Source organism: Pongo abelii, chromosome 6 (assembly GCF_028885655.2).
Source record: "Pongo abelii isolate AG06213 chromosome 6, NHGRI_mPonAbe1-v2.0_pri, whole genome shotgun sequence".
NCBI lineage: Eukaryota > Metazoa > Chordata > Mammalia > Primates > Hominidae > Pongo > Pongo abelii.
In genome coordinates, this window is record NC_071991.2 from 104,125,995 (window position 1) to 104,145,284 (window position 19,290).

At 36.6% G+C, this 19,290-nt stretch overlaps 1 protein-coding gene across 2 annotated transcripts in view; it reads left to right on the plus strand.

The window, feature by feature from the left end:
* The window catches only part of PRKAR2B (protein kinase cAMP-dependent type II regulatory subunit beta), a 115,678-nt gene extending 101,183 nt beyond the window's left edge, over positions 1–14,495 (plus strand). For both annotated transcript variants that reach the window (XM_024250355.3, XM_054560624.2), the window contains 6 exons: positions 807–960; positions 5,512–5,613; positions 7,763–7,837; positions 11,587–11,652; positions 11,789–11,927; positions 14,033–14,495. In XM_024250355.3, the coding sequence (XP_024106123.1) occupies positions 807–960; positions 5,512–5,613; positions 7,763–7,837; positions 11,587–11,652; positions 11,789–11,927; positions 14,033–14,166 (670 nt within the window). In that variant the 3' untranslated portion in view covers positions 14,167–14,495. The remainder of the gene's footprint in view (positions 1–806; positions 961–5,511; positions 5,614–7,762; positions 7,838–11,586; positions 11,653–11,788; positions 11,928–14,032) is intronic.
* Positions 14,496–19,290: the final 4,795 nt, after the last annotated feature.

Genomic DNA, 19,290 nt, shown 5'->3' on the forward strand with positions numbered 1-19,290 from the left:
CTCACTATTCTTATGCTCTTAGGTAACTACAGTCAGTGGTTTGATAAATGTTTCTTCAGATGATTTTCTTTCTTTTTTTTAAGGTTAATTTTTTATAGAGATGGGATCTTGCTATGTTGCCCAGGCTGGTCTTGAACTCCTAGGCTCAAGTGATCCTCCTACCTTGGACTTCCAGATTGCTGGAATTACAGGTGTAAGTAAGCCACCACACCCAGCCTCTTCAGATGATTTGTTTGTTTGTTTGTTTGTTTTTTGAGATGGAGTTTTGCTCTTGTCGCCCAGGCTGGAGTGCAATGGCACAATCTTGGCTCACTGCAACCTCCGTCTCCCAGGTTCAAGCGATTCTCCTTCCTCAGCCTCCCGAATAGCTGAGATTATGGGATCCCACCATCACACCCGGCTAATATTTTGTGTTTTTAGTAGAGACAGGGTTTCACCATGTTGGCCAGGCTGGTCTCAAACTCCTAACCTCAGGTGATCCGCCCGCCTCAGCCTCCCAAAGTGCTGTGATTACAGGCATGAGGCCCGGCCTCTCCAGATGGTTTTTTACGCATATACTATTTGGTTGTAGTCTTTAGTTATAGTTTTATCATTCGTTATTCCAAATTTTTATTGTTTAGTCCCATTTTTCCCAGCAGGCACATGGTCTGGAACAGATGGCACAGATCGATTGCCCTTTATTGTCATCAGAGGGGATAAACAGGCTGGAAATAAGATTTTTATTTCACAGGGCTCTTTTCTGAAATAATGTTTTATTTTAATGAGATTTTATTTGAATTAACCTCCAATATACATATGTCCAACAGAGGCACATTTGATATTTATGTGAAATGTGATGGTGTTGGAAGATGTGTTGGTAACTATGATAATCGTGGGAGTTTCGGCGAACTGGCCTTAATGTACAATACACCCAGAGCAGCTACAATCACTGCTACCTCTCCTGGTGCTCTGTGGGGTTTGGTGAGTGAAATATTTATTTGACCTGAATGTTATGATTTGTAGCAATTGCTATGACAGTGTTACAAATTGCCACATGTAGTATTTTAATTTAAAGATCATCAGTCATCAGGTAATTTATTAAGCAGCCACTGAATGCTGAACTCTGTAGGGCACTAAGACTGCACTAAGTCAGATCCTCATGTCATTGCCCCCACTCCTCCAGTCCAGTCAGGAGCTTGGGACCTGGTGGCCCAGGAAAGACACTCAGATTCAGAATGCTCCTGTCTTACCCACTCTTAGAAAATAACCAGCCATACAAACACAGCCTTCGGTACTTTTTCTCAGATAGCTTTCTGAGGTAAGTATTATAATCTGATAAAGTTGTGGCTCCCAGAGTGTGGTCCCCTGAACACTGGCAGCTGTATCACTTGGGAACTTTTTAGAAATGCCCATTCTGAGGCCCCACCCACTGATTCTGACCTACTGCATCAGAAATTTGGAGTTTGAGAAACCAGTATAAAAGGATGCTCTTGGTGCTATAAATTGATTGGTAACTACTCTGCATTTAAAAGCAGATGTGTAGGGAAAAAATGCTTGGTGGCTGTGCTCATGTGCCCCACATCAGAATTACCTGGAGTATTTTTTAAAAATCCTCTTACCTAGCCTGATGCGGTGGCTCAAGCCTGTAATCCCAGCACTTTGGGAGGCCGAGGCGGGCGGATCACGAGGTCAGGAGATTGAGACCACGGTGAAAGCCCGTCTCTACTAAAAAATACAAAAAATTAGCCAGGCGCGGTGGCGGGCACCTGTAGTCCCAGCTACTCAGGAGGCTGAGGCAGGAGAATGGCATGAACCCAGGAGGCAGAGCTTGCGGTGAGCTGAGGTTGCACCACTGCACTCCAGCCTGGGCGACAGAGTGAGACTCCGTCTCAAAAAAAAAAAAAAAAAAAAAAGTCCTCTTACCTAGACCTCATCACAGGCAAATTGATCAGAATCTTCAGCACTGGGACCTGAGCATTAGTACTTTTAAATATATTTCTTAATGTGGTATTCCCGCCAGACTTAAAAGCTGGTTTAAAGATATATTCGGGCAATATTTTCACATATGATAGGATGCAAATTATTAGGCACTATTAAAGCTGCTTCTGAAGGACTGTATTTAAGGTAGTCATTCTCAAACTTTAATATGCTTACAAATCACCTAGGAATCCAGTTAAAATGCAGATTCTGATTCAGTAGTTCTGAGGTGAGGCCTGTGATTTTTGCATTTCTCATCAGCTCCCAGGAGATGGCAGTACTGCCTGATGTCAGGCCAAACTTCAAACAGCATCGATTTAGGGAAATGTTTACAGTATATGTATTTTCTTTTAAACTTGTTGAAAATAGCCCACCCACTAGTTTTGACATGCATTTATTGGGTTATTTCTCTCAAATCCTTTTGTGGAAAGAGAAGAGGTTGAAGTAAATATGAAGTCTGTTAACAGTCTCATTTCCAAGGACTACTGTATATAGCATTATGGAAGTCACACATTATTTAGTCACAGTTCAGCATTTGACTCTGAAGTCAATTCAGCTGATAAAAAAATCTCTTGATCAAAGAGACAAGACATTTTACATTTCTTTTAATTGGAACCAGTTATTATATACTTATTTAAAAATGTGATGAGTCACTTTTTTAAGGTTTAGAAGAAAAGCTGAATTGTCTCAGACAAAAGGAAACTCATCATCTGAAGTGTTTTAAGAACTGTCAGCGATTTGAATACCCAAAGCCAGCAAAGAAAAAACTTCAAACCAGGACAGTCCTTCACCCACAGAAGTGTTTGTTTGCCTGTCATTAAAGTGGTGGGATAAATCTAGCATCTGCCGTGACCTGTTTTATTCAGGAAGGTTTACTTTTCAAATGTAGTCATTCCAGTGGGGTTGCCATGCAGATTCAGATTGTCATATTGTCACACAGTAAGGAAACTGCCTCCTTGCACATCTTCAGAATAAGATCAACTATTTTATAGGTTGGCCTCTTTGAATACTGATAGTTTTTAGCCCTTGTAGAAACCTTAATGGGGTATAAAAGACCCAGAATTTCCTAGTGCACATACTACTTAAGTTCCTAAGATAGGATTAAGCATTTTCAGAGATTTTTAGTAGTCTATACATGTTATTAAATTTTATAAAAATGGGCAGTTTATGATAATCCTCCTGACATATAATAGCTTTCTAAAAAAGTTAGAATAATTAACATAATTACTTAGTATTTCAAGCTTACTTTTTAAGGGTGAGTTGACTAACTATAATAACTCCTTCTCAGGGAGAGTCGAGTTGAAAATAAATTTTTCTTTTAAGGTCAACAGACTGGAGGTCTGCCTTATAAATACAGGTGTGTAAAGATAAGCGAAAAAAGCCTGAGAGAAAAGTCCATTGTAGAGTAGTCTCACTCTGTAAATAATATTTGGTCACTATTAGCCTTAGGGCTAACATGATCTACGTGACTGTACGGATGATTTGGAAAGGTGATTTTTGAAATGGCTTCAGGAAGAAAGTATTTGAAATTCTGGACTTTATATGTCACAGTGGGTGTGAAGAGAGGTTACTAATGGAAAATTCTTTCTGAGAGATATAACTGATTATGATTAGTTTCTAAATCATTAAGCTATTTTGAGTCTTCTCTGTTTTGCAATAAACGCTGTCCATAAAATGGTGTTATACCTGATTTGCAAACCTGATTATATATCAGAATCACTTTGGGAGCATTTATGAAATACAGATTATTGAGCCCTACATGCAGAGATCTTGAGTCATTAAGGTCTGGTGTCTGAGAAATCTTTTTTAATACTATAGCTTATTCTGATGCAGAGCCAGGCTTGGAAATAATTTCAATATTTGTGCTAATTATCTTGTAAAATTTTCTTTTAAAAAAAGTATTAGGAGTAAAACAAGTCCAAATTACAGCCAATACCAAATTGGGAAACAAGATGTTTAATTTCCTAGTGTCTTAGTCCTTTTGGGCTGCTATGACAGACTGTTATAGAATGGGTGGCTTTAGCAACAAACATTTATTTCTCATGATCTGGACGCTGAGAAGTCCAAGATCAAGGCACCAGAAGATTCGGTGTCTGGTGAGGGGTTGTTTTCCTGTTTAGCAGACAGCATCTTCTACTTGTGTTCTCACATGGTGGAAGGGGCAAGGGAGCTCATTGGGATCTCTTTTATAAGGACATTAATCCCATTCATGAGGGCTCCACCCTCATGACCTAACCGTCTTCCCAAAGGCTCCACCACCTAATACTATCCTGGGTGATTAGGATTTCAACAGAGGGATTTTAGAGTGATAGAAACATTCAGTTGCAGTCCGTCACACCTAGCGACTTTCATCTATACTGGCATTTGTCTCCATTGCACTAGTTCATTTAAATTCAGCCTTATTATGTTGGCATAAGAAAGAATGAATAAGACCTAGTATTTGGTAGCACAATAGGGTGACCATAGTCAATAATAAAATTGTATATTTTAAAATAAATGTAACTGGATTTTTTGTAACTCAAAGGATAGATGCTTGAGGGGGCATATACCCCATTCTCTATGATGTGCATATTTCATGTTGCATGCCTGTATCAAAACATCTCACGTTCCCCATAAATATACACCTACTATGTACCCAGAAAAATTAAAAATAAAAGTAAAAACATATTAAAATGTTGGCATAGTAATTTATTAAATAATATATCCCAATTTTTACTTTATTAAAATGGTATAATTGTTTATTAATGAATGCTAAGCTAACATAATTATTGAGGCTTTTATTAAAGAATTAAAATATTTTATGAGAAATTATTTAAAATAAAATTTTTAGGAAAGTAATTTTTTGAGCTGTATTCTAAAAATTTTTACTAGTTCTTCAATGGAGTTCTGTATCTTTGAGGGCATGATAGTATAAACAGGAACATTTTAGACTGTGAACATGGTAAACACTGGAATTAGATCTTACTCAAAAACATACTTGTAGTTTCTCTGTGCCTTCACATTAAAAAAAAATTTTTTTATGAGTACATATTATGTGTATATATTTACAGGGTACATAAGCTATTTTGATACCAGCATACAATGTATAATGATCACATCAGGGTAAATGGAGTAGCCATCACTTTAAGCATTTATAATTTCTTTGGGCATACCTCCACATTTTTAAGAAGAAAATTTTGACATAATGTGGATATGAAAAAGAACGTAGAGTACATAACACAGAGTAAAAGAACAGAGTGCTAGTATACATTTTTAAAAATGCTGTGACAGCACCTCCTTGTGGGCAGAGCCCAACATGTTGGTCAGATTTCTGTTATGTATAAAAGTCAACAGATGCTTCCTTTAAAAAAAAAAATGAAAACAGTATTTTGTGTGGTTCTGTATTATATTTTGTGCTTGATGAAATAAAAATATGAAATGAGTTGCATTAAAAGTATAATGATGTTAATCTTTTATTTCAGAGTCTTCAATCATTGTTTCTCGTAGGGAATAAAATAAAACTATTTGTATAGCTTTACCCCCATAAAATTTATCCTTTAACTGTTCTGCCTGTAGGACAGGGTAACCTTCAGGAGAATAATTGTGAAAAACAATGCCAAAAAGAGAAAAATGTATGAAAGCTTTATTGAGTCACTGCCATTCCTTAAATCTTTGGAGGTAAGTATATGTTTATGCTTTTATTTTATTTTGCTTTAAAAGTTTCTGTTTTGCTAGGAATATTTAGTTCTATAGAAAAATTTCTTTGAATAAAAAAATCTATCGATGTTTTTATTTGAAAAGACTAAATGGTAGTGCTAATTTTTATAACTCATTGTTTCTTCTGCTATCTATAATTTCATTTGTTTTGTTATTTGAGAGTAATACATTCCTACCCAGCATCTATAGCAAATTTATATGTGGTCTTTATCTAATAGCAGACTTACTACAATCACATAGATGTAGACAAGAGCCACTAGTTGTAACTTTACAGTGAGGCGTTCTAGATATAGAATGTCCTCTCTGGCCTCTTCTTCTCAGTCATCTTTGCTTTTTATTCCTCTTTTCTTCTCCTCTTAAAACTGGCATTCCAGGCCTCTGTCCTTGGCCTCTTCTCTTTTCAGGATACGCTTACTCACTTGGTGAACATGTCGAATCCCATAGCTTTAAATACAGATGTCCCTTGACTTACTATGGGGTTACCTTACCCCCATTGTGAGTTGAAAATATCATAAATAGAAAATGTATTTAATACACCTAAACTACGGAACATTCTAGCTCAGCCTAGCCTACCTGAAACATGCTTAGGACACTCACATCAGCCTACAGCTGGGAACAGTCACCTGGCAGCACAGTGCACTGGAGAGCATGGGTTGTTCACCTCATTGTGGTGAGGCTGGCTTGGGTGTCATGGCTCTCTGCCTGGCATTGTACTGCATATCGCTAGCCTGGGAGAAGATCGAAACTCAAAATTTGAAATATAGTTTCTGTCGCTTTCAAACAACTGTAAGGTTGAAAAATCATTAATCGAGCCATTGTAAGTCAGGGATCATCTGTACTGTCCATATATTGATGCTTCTTAAAATTGATATCACTGGGCAAGGCCCCTCCCTTGAAGGTCAGACTTACTTATCCAACTGCAAATGTAAGATCTCCTCTCAGATGTCTAATAGACATCTCAAACCTAATATGTCCCAAATCTACTCCTTTTCTCTTTCCCCGCAGATGGCAACATATCCTTCCAGTGTCTCAGGCCAGAAACCTTCGAGTTAGCACTGACTCATCTGAACCACCATCACCTATCACCTCTTGCCTGGTTAATTGCAGAATAATCTTTTAAAATCCCTGGTTGTGGCACTGCTCTGTTTAAGCTCCTCCTCACATGGCCTCTAAGGCTCTGCACAGTCTGTCCCATTCCCCCACCCATTTTCCCCAACCTCATTTCCTACTGCTCCACACTCATCATCTCTCTGTTGACACATCAGCTTCTTGCCACTCCTCAAACACACCTGTCCCATACCCACTTTGGGGTCTTCGTACTTGCCGTCTGTCTGGAATGTCTCCCTACACAGCTGCAGGGCTCCTTCATTTCTCAGCCCAGATGTCTTCTCAATGAGACCAGCTCTTAGGTTTTTATCTTTGAAGGTAGAGACTTAGAGAGTAGGTTGTTGTTACCCTAAAAATTCAACTTCATTTTCCATACTTCATCATTAAATTAAATGCTTTTCTATTTCTTCACTGTCATATTTGAAGTATTTTGAGAGTAATTAAAGACAGGCATGTATATGTACCCACAACATCTTATAAAATGGCAAGTGTCAAAACAGCAGTGCTTCTCCTTTTGAATGTCTCTGTTGGATTATCAGCTTGCACCTGGTAGAAATTTTGTCCACATCACACAGTGCGTGGTAGACAGCTGATCTTTTCCAGCAGCTTATTTCTTTAAATAAAAGTAGGTCAGGGATTGGAAATCTGGTGCCTTCAGAGCTAGGCAGGTAACACAGAGAAGAAAACTAAGCCAGGAAGGGACTTTGGCAGATTGGAGAACATGTATTTCATTAAAGAAACAGCTGCTATCCCACCATAGTTTTATTGTTGCCCTGTGGAAATATGGGCTATGTGATGCTGATTTTTCAAGAGAAGCTGGAGATCCAATTTTTATGAAAAATTATTTTAAAATGCTGGCTGGTAATTAGTGCAACAAACACATATACAACCTACACACTGCTCGATTTATTTGGCCTGTAGGCTACCAGTTTTTTACTTCTGAAATAGATAAGCTTACCCAGTTAATTTGTTTCTATTTAATATTGTCTTTCTTTCTTTGTAGTTTTCTGAACGCCTGAAAGTAGTAGATGTGATAGGCACCAAAGTATACAACGATGGAGAACAAATCATTGCTCAGGTATGATATTTTGAAATGTAATTCAGTTTAGGGTTATATTCCAAAAGGTTCGTGTAGTGGTAGATCTTGATAAACTTTTCATGTTTCTAAAATTAGTATGCAGTGATGGGTTAAATAAATATTACTTCTACCAAATGACCTATTAAAAATGGTTTCATTTATAGTCATTACTCTATTGAATATTTTTGTTTATGTAATTAACTCCTAATGAATATGTATTAAACCATCAAATGGTTTTCTGCATCATTGTAGTCATTTATAAGAGGAAAAAACAGGTGAATGTTCCATGACATTAATGAGGACCCAGGAAGTACACTGGAAAATTCTACAGAGTTTTGCATGATCAGTTCATGATGAAAATTCCTGAGGCTGCTCCTTGATAAAATTCACCAAGAAAGGAACACACTGCAACATATACTGTTTTGGCTTCCAAGACTACATGTGGGTCAACATGTTATTTAATCCCTAATACTTTTCTAAGATCCCAGCTGGAACCAATAATATTAGATACCTGGGTTGGAGTAGGGCTACCAAAAGTAGAATTTGTGAAGACTGTTGAAGTTCACAGGTAAGGCATGCAGATGATAGTATCTTGTTTCCTAGTTATATTTTTGAAGCACTAAGCAAATGATTAAAATGGATTTTTAATAGTTTCTGTAATTTTTGTATCACAGCCTTAGACTGTTTTGTGCTCTTTATCTGAAATGCAGTCTCTTCCTTTATATGGGAAACAAGATTCAAGGTCTTTGAGATTGAGAAAAAGAATTGTTTTAGAAGACAAATACTTAAGTAAATCTTTCAATCAACACCCCTCTCCCATTGCTGAGTGTGTGTGTGTGTGTGTGTGTGTGTGTGTGTGTGTGTATGTGTGTGTGAGAGCATTCAGGGATTGGGAAGAAATGGAGTCAAGCAGGGTTAAAGTTCTACTATATAAACTGGTAAATAACAAAGCAAAGAGCATGTTTTAAATGATTTTTAAAGGTTTTATTTTGAAATAATTATAGATTCACAGGAAGTTGCAAAAATAGTTTTGAGAGGTCCCATGTACTCTTCACCCAGTTTCTCCTAATGCATCTTGCATCACTATTAATAACAATATAAAAACTAGGAAAATGACGTTGGCATAATTCACAGACCATATTCAGTTTTCACCAGTTTTACATACACTTAGAGCATGCTTTAAAAATAGTTAAAAATTACTCAGCAGTTAATAGACCTATTATGATTCAGAACACTCGAAAACTTAATATGAAGCTTTTATGAAAACCTGATACAAGAATAAGGGAAAGGAGATATGCTATACTTAGGGTTTGTTAAGGATATTCTTACATATTTGTTGTCTTTTAAGCATTTATAAATATACATATATATGCACTATATTCTAAAAATCTAAATTCAACATTTATTTTTGTGATAGAATCAGATGCTAAACTTCTTGAATTTGTATTAAGGAGTTTTGAAATATTTTAAGTTTCTCCAGAATCACTTTGAGAGGCTTAGAAAAGTCAGTGTCTGTATTATTATCTTCCATATTGTATTGTTTAATTCAGACTGCATCATTGGAGATCAAGGCAGAGTTCATTAAGAAACAAAAGCAAGAAAGAATAGGTATATGGGTAGAAATAGCAACACTTTTCTTTTAGAAGTCCTTCCAAAGCCTTGAAATGGAATGTCAGTAGGCTAGCATGTCAGAGTTTGGTCCTCAGTTGACTGTAGTGAAAATGTCAAGGCCCACATCTGCTGCTTCCGGCTCCATCTGGGTGCTTTCTGCCCTTTCAAGTTGATGGGTTATTTTGGGTCATCACACCAATGCTTGCAATGTTAGGATGATGCAGGGTGCACGTCTCGGCACTTCCTCAGGATCACAGGATCCGCAGACATGTTTCTGCCAACTAAGGGGACACTGCTGGCATACACAGCAGTATTGCCATTTCCAACTATGTATGCTGTTATCTAGGCTGAAATTTGGGTGAAATTCTTACCCCAGTGTTGTCACATTTTCTTGGTTTTTAGCAGAAATACAGTGGTAGAGAATATATTATTTCAAGGCCAGGCACAGTGGCTCACGCCTGTAATCCCAGCACTTTGGGAAGCTGAGGCAGGTAGATCACATCAAGGTCAGGAGTTCGAGACCAGCCTGGCCAACATGGTGAAACCCCATCTCTAATAAAAATACAAAAAAATAAATAAATACGGGTTCTAGATCCCTGAGGAATTGCCACACTGTCCTCCAAAATGGTTGAACCAATCTGCATTCCTACCAACAGTGCAAAAGCATTCCTGTTTCTCCACAGCCTCACCAGCATCTATCGTTGCTTGACTTTTTAATAATTGCCATTCTGACTGGCGTGAGATGGTATCTCATTATGGTTTTGATTTGCATTTCTCTAATGATCAGTAATGATCTTTTTTTCATTTTTTTTTGGCTGCATAAATATCTTCTTTTGAGAAGTGTCCGTTCATATCCTGTGCCCACTTTTTGATGGCAGAAATACCATTTGACCCAGAAAACCCATTACTGGGTATATACCCAAAGGAATATAAATCATTCTGCTGTAAAGACACATGCACACATATGTTTACTGCAGCACTATTTACAATAACAAAGACATGGAACCAACCCAAATGCCCACCAGTGATAGACTGGATAAAGAAAACGTGGTACATATATACCATGGAGTACTATGCAGCCATATAAAAGAATGAGATAATGTCCTTTGCAGGACATGGATGAAGCTGGAAGCCATCATTCTTAGCAGACTAACACAGGAGTAGAAAACTAAACACCGAATGTTCTCACTCATAAGTGGGAGTTGAACAATGAGAACACATGGACACAGGGAGGGGAACATCACACACCGGGGCCTGTCAGGGGGTGGGGAGTGAAGGTAGGGAGAGTATTAGGACAGAAACCTAATGCATGCCGGGCTTAAAACCAAATGACAGGTTGATAGGTATAGCAAACCTCCATGGCACATGTATACCTGTGTAACAAACCTGCATGTTCTCCACATGTATCCCTGATTTAAAATAAAATTTTAAAAAAAGGAAAAAAAATTAGCTGGGTGTGGTAGCACACGCCTGTAATCCCAGCTACTTGGGAGGGTGAGGTGGGAGAGTCGCCTGAATCCAGGAGGTGGAGGCTGCAGTGAGCCGAGATTGCACCACTGTACTCCAGCCTGGGTGACAGAGCGAGACTCCATCTTGAGGGGGAAAAAAGAAAGTATTATTTCAAATAATTTTACAAATGAAATCATTACTACATAATTGTCCATCAGAACCTCTTGATTTAGGGCTGGGTGTGGTGGCTCATGCCTGTAGTCCCAGCATTTTGGGAAGCCGAGGCTGGCGGATCACGAGGTCAGGAGATTGAGACCATCCTGGCTAACACGTTGAAACACCGTCTCTACTAAAAATACAAATAAATTAGCCGGGCATGGTGGCAGACGCCTGTAGTCCCAGCCACTCAGGAGGTTGAGGCAGGAGAATGGCGTGAACCCGGGAGGCGGAGCTTGCAGTGAGCAGAGATCGCGCCACTGCATTCCAGTCTGGGCAACAGAGAGAGACTGCGTCTCAAAAAAAAAACCTCTTGATTTAGAAACCGAGATAGCTTGTTCCCATAGGATTTCACTTTTCAGGTGAATATCTGTACTTTGGGGTTGGATCAATTTTAGGGATATGAAAGGTAACAAGATTGTTGTCAATTAATTTGCATTTTCACCATCTATTTTTGTTATTTGTTCTGATAGGGAGATTCGGCTGATTCTTTTTTCATTGTAGAATCTGGAGAAGTGAAAATTACTATGAAAAGAAAGGTAAGCATTCTAAGTCCTCAGAACCCACATACTGTTAGCAAGGAACACAACAGATCTACTTTTTGATGTTTAGACTGAGGTTGATTTTATTTTTCATAAGCTGAGGAAAAGCTCATCTTTTTAATTGCCTTGTCAGGGTAAATCAGAAGTGGAAGAGAATGGTGCAGTAGAAATCGCTCGATGCTCGCGGGGACAGTACTTTGGAGAGCTTGCCCTGGTAACTAACAAACCTCGAGCAGCTTCTGCGCACGCCATTGGGACTGTCAAATGTTTAGGTAGGGATTGCACCAGTGGGCGTGCTTCTGCTGGTTGAACTTATGTCTGCATTTTATGTATTCATGTTGAGTGAATCATTTTATTGGGTTCACAGGTTTTGTGGTCCCCACAAAAGGTAACAAGATTAGGACTCATTGCCTCATAAAATCAATTTGTGGAAGCCATTTTTTCTTTGAAATTTTTACATCCAGATACATTTTGCTCTTTTGTGTATATATGAAATAACATCCCATATTAGTCATTAAAATAAGAGTTCCAAGTACCACGTTTTATATGGAATCTCTCAAATAAGCAACATGTGCTGTGTTCCTCAAAAGAGAAGGCTAAGGTGTACTATTTTTATAAAGTCCGTTATTAAGATCTGCGGGGAATGCTAAGATGTTGTGAGAATCCTTACTCATTACAGTATTGGGACACAAAGGTTCAGGTTTGTCAAAGCACAGTCAAATGTTCTTTGCTGTTCAGTTGTTATTACTATTTTACCAGAGTAGCTTGGCGGAAATGTCGTCTTCAGGTGCAGACATCTGTATATATCTGAGACTGTATATCTGAGAAATCACTTACTTTGATAAGAAAATACAGTTCAGAAGGTGGCAATATGGAGGGTATTTTAAGAAAATTGATCCCACAGTTATTACCCTCTCTGCTTTTCATCCATAATTCAATAGAATAAACTTAGTTTAATGCTTTTAAGATTTGCAAGGATCCTTTGAATTAACTTCTTAGAGAAGTCATTCTTTAAAAGGTTTTAAATAAGTATAATATTAATCAAGTGTTAAATTTGGACGGAAGAGAAGATGATTAGAAACTGACAGGTAATTTCCCTAAGTAGGACTATTAGAAAGAGTAAAGGTGAGTGAGTGAAAGTCTATTAGAAAGAGTAAAGGTGAGTGAGTGAAAGTCTGTTATGAAAGAGTAAAGGTGAGGTGAGTGAAAGTCTGTTAATTTTTTTTCAATAATAGATTATTATACTCACATCAAAGAAAACCTGAGAAATACAGAAAATGTAGGAAAAAACATACCACCGCCACTCAGTGATTTCTGCTATTATAATTCCTTCTTGTCCTTTTTATTTGTGTGGGCTTCCAGTTGTTAAACAGTTTTCCAAACAACTTTTAAAGTTCATTATAGCTTAGGAATGTTCTTATTTTATTACACCAAATTTTAAAATTCTTTTCGGTAAATATATACATGATAAATTAATCATTCCTTAGTGGTAAATACTTTGAAGGTTTTGGCTCCAGCTTTTTGGTGGGGAGCAATTTTTTGTGCATAGAAGAGTTTTCTGTATTATAGGAGTTTTCCTTAGAAATGGTTTTCAGGAGTGGGTTTTTAAAAAATTAACTTTTGACACATATTGCCAGATTACTTTTATTTGTACTAATTTACATGCTACTAGCAGTGCCATAATGCCCATTCACCCTATTCTTGTAAACATTGCCTTTTTTGTCTTTGCTAATTTAAAAGGCAAAGAAGATATATTTTAATTTGTACTTTTATGTATAGTGTATGATCATATTTTCTATCTATATATTATAAATCCAGTTTTAAAATCCAGGAGACAAGCAAGCAAAGTGATTTCTAGCATGTACTTATAGAAGTAAACAAAAGCATTATGTCAGCTGCCATTTTTGGATTGCATAGACATAGTATGGCAGCAAAACTTACAAAAGGTTAACACTTGGCCTTAACAACATGGCATTTTAAACCCTGAGAAGGGAACACAAGATAGAAAACACTCTTGTGCCACCTTTGAGGAGTTCACATTGCTAAGGTGGAGACAGCACATTTATTTTTTAAAATTCTAAGGTCTTTCCATGATAGTCCCTCATTCTTTTCTCACCTTGGACCAGGAACCTCCCACCAACTTAGCATTGCTCATCATATTGCCGAGGGACTGCAGAGTGTGGCCCAAGAGTGTGGCCCTGGCTGCTTCCTTTTTCAAGCGGAACATTTTTATCATTATGCTTTTTCTTGTATTTTATAGTATTTACCTAAAATATCATTGCATTATTGATATATATGGAGTCGATACCGTAAATGACTTAGAAATTCTGCAGATTTGCAAAGAATGTTATTTAAAAAAAATCTTCTCTTTTCTTAGCAATGGATGTGCAAGCATTTGAAAGGCTTCTGGGACCTTGCATGGAAATTATGAAAAGGAACATCGCTACCTATGAAGAACAATTAGTTGCCCTGTTTGGAACAAACATGGATATTGTTGAACCCACTGCATGAAGCAAAAGTATGGAGCAAGACCTGTAGTGACAAAATTACACAGTAGTGGTTAGTCCACTGAGAATGTGTTTGTGTAGATGCCAAGCATTTTCTGTGATTTCAGGTTTTTTCCTTTTTTTACATTTACAACGTATCAATAAACAGTAGTGATTTAATAGTCAATAGGCTTTAACATCACTTTCTAAAGAGTAGTTCAGAAAAAAATCAACATACTGATAAAATGACTTTGTACTCCACAAAATTATGACCGAAAGGTTTATTAAAATGATTGTAATATATAGAAAGTATCTGTGTTTAAGAAGATAATTAAAGGATGTTATCATAGGCTATATGTGTTTACTTATTCAGACTGATACCATATTAGTGACTATCCCCATGTAAGAGGGCACTTGGCAATTAAACATGCTACACAGCATGGCATCACTTTTTTTTTTTATAACTCATTATACACAGTAAAATTTTAATGATTTTTGTTTTAAAGTTTTCTAGCTTGATAAGTTATGTGCTGGCCTTGGCCTATTGGTGAAATGGTATAAAATATCATATGCAGTTTTAAAACTTTTTATATTTTTGCAATAAAGTACATTTTGACTTCGTTGGCATAATGTCAGTAACCTACATATTCCAGTGGTTTTATGGACAGGCAATTTATTCGTTACGATAATAAGGAAAACAGTGTTTTAGATGAGAGATCATTAACGCATTTTTCCCTCATCAAGCATATATCTGCTTTTATTTTGTAATTCTCTGTATTCTATATCTTTAAAAATTTGATCTTGACATTTAATGTCACAAAGTTTTGTTTTTTTAAAAAGTGATTTAAACTTAAGATCCGACATTTTTTGTATTCTTTAAGATTTTACACCTAAAAAATCTCTCCTATCCCAAAAATAATTTGGGATCCTTATCAGCATGCCCACAGTTTATTTCTTTGTTCTTCACTAGGCCTGCATAATACAGTCCTATGTAGACATCTGTTCCCTTGGGTTTCTGTTCTTCCTTAGGATGGTTGCCAACATACAGTCTCATTGATCAGCAGTCAATATGGGTTTTTTTTTTTTTAATTCTTAAAAACATCCTCTAGAGGAATAGAAACAAATTTTTATGAGCATAACCCTATATAAAGACAAAATGAATTTCTGCCCTTACCATATATACCATTAGGCCTTGCCATTGCTTTAATGTAGACTCATAGTTGAAATTAGTGCAGAATGAACTCAGATGTACTAGATTTTCATTGTTCATTGTTATGCTCAGTATGCTGCCACATAAGATGAATTTAATTATATTCAACCAAAGCAATATACTCTTACGTGATTTCTAGGCCCCATGACCCAGTGTCTAGAGACATTAATTCTAACCAGTTGTTTGCTTTTAAATGAGTGATTTCATTTTGGGAAACAGGCTTCAAATGGATATATATACATGGGTAAAATTACTCTGTGCTAGTGTAGTCTTATTAGAGAATGTTTATGGTCCCACTTGTATATGAAAATGTGGTTAGAATGTTAATTGGATAATGTATATATAAGAAGTTAAAGTATGTAAAGTATAACTTCAGCCACATTTTTAGAACACTGTTTAACATTTTTGCAAAACCTTCTTGTAGGAAAAGAGAGCTCTCTACATGAAGATGACTTGTTTTATATTTCAGATTTTATTTTAAAAGCCACGTCTGTTACACAAGAAAAAACACAACTCCAGATTCCTGGTTCATCATTCTGTATTCTTACTCACTTTTTCAAGTTATCTATTTTGTTGCATAAACTAATTGTTAATTATTCATGGAACAGCAAACGCCTGTTTAATAAAGAACTTTGATCAAGGCTATAAATGCCACTTACATTATTTTCAGTATTGTTGGTTATATTTAAATTTTCCTTAATAAAGCACACTTTTATAATAAAATACATGAATTACTGTTTTTCATACTTTTTTGCTTGTTTCTTTAAAGTTTTCTGATGTGCATAATGCATAATTCATTGAAAAGCATGATAGCAATGTGGCATGTGGAAGCTAACCCCCAGGGCATAACATAGAAAGTATGGTTCTGTATCGCAATAGGTTTTTTAAATTATTAGCTATTCATCATGTGTGGGAGAAATAATTGTGGTGTGTTGCAGATTTATTTGGCCATTTAGAATAACCAAATAAATCTGGCTAACTAGGAATTTATGTGTAAAATTATCTGATTAAAACAGCTCAAGTTTGACTTGTGGATGTCATTATTTAATTATTAATCAACACTCCTTACTATGTGAGAATTCTCTGTTGACCATTCATTCAAGGACAGAGCCTCTCGTGTATCATGCGTGGCTAAGGAAAGGGGTGAGGACTTTTTCCCCAAGAGTGATGGTGCTTTCCCTTGTTTTAAATAAAGGGGGGTGTGTGTGTGTGTGTGTGTGTGTGTGTGTGTGTGTAAAGGGGTGTGTGTGTGTGTGTGTAAAGGGGTGGGTGTGTGTGTGTGTGTGTGTTGTTTTCTGCATATCCATATGTACTAGGGCTTAGTGCAGATATTTTAACATACACATGACCTGTGACCCAACTTAGGTGAATGTATATGTGTTACCATTAGGATTAGTATTATAAACTCTGGCTAAATGCCATTTAAAATGCTTTAAAAGGCCGGGCACCGTGGCTCATGCCTGTAATCCCAGGACTTTGGGGGCTGAGGCAGGAGGATCATGAGGTCAAGAGATCGAGACCATCCTGGCCAATATAGTGAAACCCCGTCTCTACTAAAAATACAAAAATTAGCTGGGCGTGGTGGCACACACCTGTAGTCCCAGCTACTCAGGAGGCTGACGCAGGAGACTCACTTGAACCCGGGAGGCAGAAGTTGGAGTGAGCCGAGATTGTGCCACTGCACTCCAGCCTGGCGACAGAGCGAGACTCCGTCTATAAAACAAACAAGCTTAAAAATTCTTCAAGTGAAACGGCATGAAGCAAGCGACTTCGGATTTTATTGAAACGTAAGATTTAAAAACATGCTGTGTTCTTTCCCTTTCCAAAGCATCTTTAAAGATACTGATAGAATTTTTCCTTTCTCAAAAAACATTATAAAGGATGAGATGACCTTTGCCATTCTTAAGGAAAATTAATACTGTGTAGGCCTAGAGAGGTGAGTCATACATCTGGATTAAGGCAGAGCTTTGTTAAATTGCTGGACGGGATTCTTAACAAAAAAAAAAAAAAAAAAAAAAATTACTACGTAAGAGAAATATAGATTTAAGGAATGCTGGCTTCTAAAATTTAGTGTTTGGTATAGCCTGATGCCAAGTATCAGAAAGAATTTTGACAAGGAAGAATTGGAATGAGTTGAGACAACCTTACCTGTTCTAGAATACTTTTAAAGGCAGCAAAACTGGTTGAATAGACTATAGAGTTGTTCATCTTCACAGGTATAAAAACCCTTTAAAAGTGTAATGAATTATGGAAATATAAGCAGTAAAGTATGCCAGTTATTTGCATAAGACTCGTGTCAAGCAATAACTATGAGACCTTAAATCAGTTCAATTTGTATACCTAAGGACAATCAATGACTTCACTAAAGTCATTTACTTCGTGAGTCAATGGCAGAACTTATGGAAAATTGAGATCTATTGATTCCTCATCCAATTCATGGCCTCATATATTTTCCCAAATAATGTTAATGAGCCTGGCATATAAATTTGTGTATAGTTTCAAATGCAGAGAATAAGATTATTTCGAGAGGAAAACTTTTGATGTGACCAACAGATCTGGGTCGGTTTTCATCTTTTTATGCTCCAAATTTATAAATATAAAATTGCCTAGAAAATCCTGAAGAAGTATGTATCACATATATAGGAAAATGTGGTGATATATGATAGGGAGGTAATGTCTACACCACAAAAATGAATGCTACCTACCAAGGAGGTGGTTTTCCCAGATTTTGATGTAACCGTAGCCTGAGTCTCATCATTTTTCCAAATATTAAAAAATGCTACTAGAAAATGTATATACATTAAATCATGTTTTGTCAGCACCAATTATAACTGATTCATTATAGCATATAAATGCATTTTTTACTGTCACTGGAAAACAGGAAATGACCTTTTTTTCAGGCACAAGGGAAAGTTTTCTGTGGCTCTTGACTGTAACAACCCAGACATGAAACCCTAAATATTTTCTATTTAACTTGAAAAAAAAGGTTACAAAGTAGACCCTCAAATGAGTTTATGAACAGGAAATATGACCAGTTAAAATCTTAGATAAAGTTGCTATTGATGACTGGTTTTCCATCTTGGTCCTAATCGGAAACCTTCCTAGATCTTGCTGAGGAACAAGAGAATAAACTCTGCATCCCTGAAACTTCATCACCTCTCTTAGGCCAGGGGCTGACATTTAATACAAGTGTACTTCCTTTACATAATGACTATACTCTTGAAGTATATACAAATGACATTTTTTATAAGCCAAGCAATATTTTAAGAAAGGTGCACACTATAAAGACATCTTTGGTAAATCTATTTTCTCATAATTGCACTTTAAAGCTGAACTTAATTAAATATCCTCAACATTTTTATTACTAATGTTCTGTATAACTTGAAGGAGTTGAAGTGTTAATTAGGTTGGTGCAGGAGTAATTGTGGTTTTTGCCATTTTTTTTAATGGTAAAAATGGTAAAAATCACAATTACTTTTGCAGCAACCCAATACTTTGTTTGCCTTTGAGTGACTGACACTGTGAGGGAAACAAAAATGAATAATAGTGCTTATCATATAAACATAGCTGGAAGATGAGACATGTTCTCAAATAATAACAATGACTACATAGAGGAAGTGACAGTTAAAGTGCATGCAAGTTATTTAACTAAGTCAAATATTCAGACCAGCATCCTATATATAGTGCTACACTACGCTGTATATGAGAAAATTCATGCTGCTTGTCTCCCCTAACTTTTCATTCATTTGTTCCACAGGTAGGTATTTTTTTGATAGCTTATTATGGACGAGACAATAAAAAGCACGAGATGGTGACTGATAAGGAGAGAATGTAAATGTGGAGGGGGGACAAATGTAAGCAACAATATTCAGTTTAGCACAGTGTGATAAAAGCGATGTGTGTACTATTCCTACATTTTTTTTTTTTTTTTTTGAGACG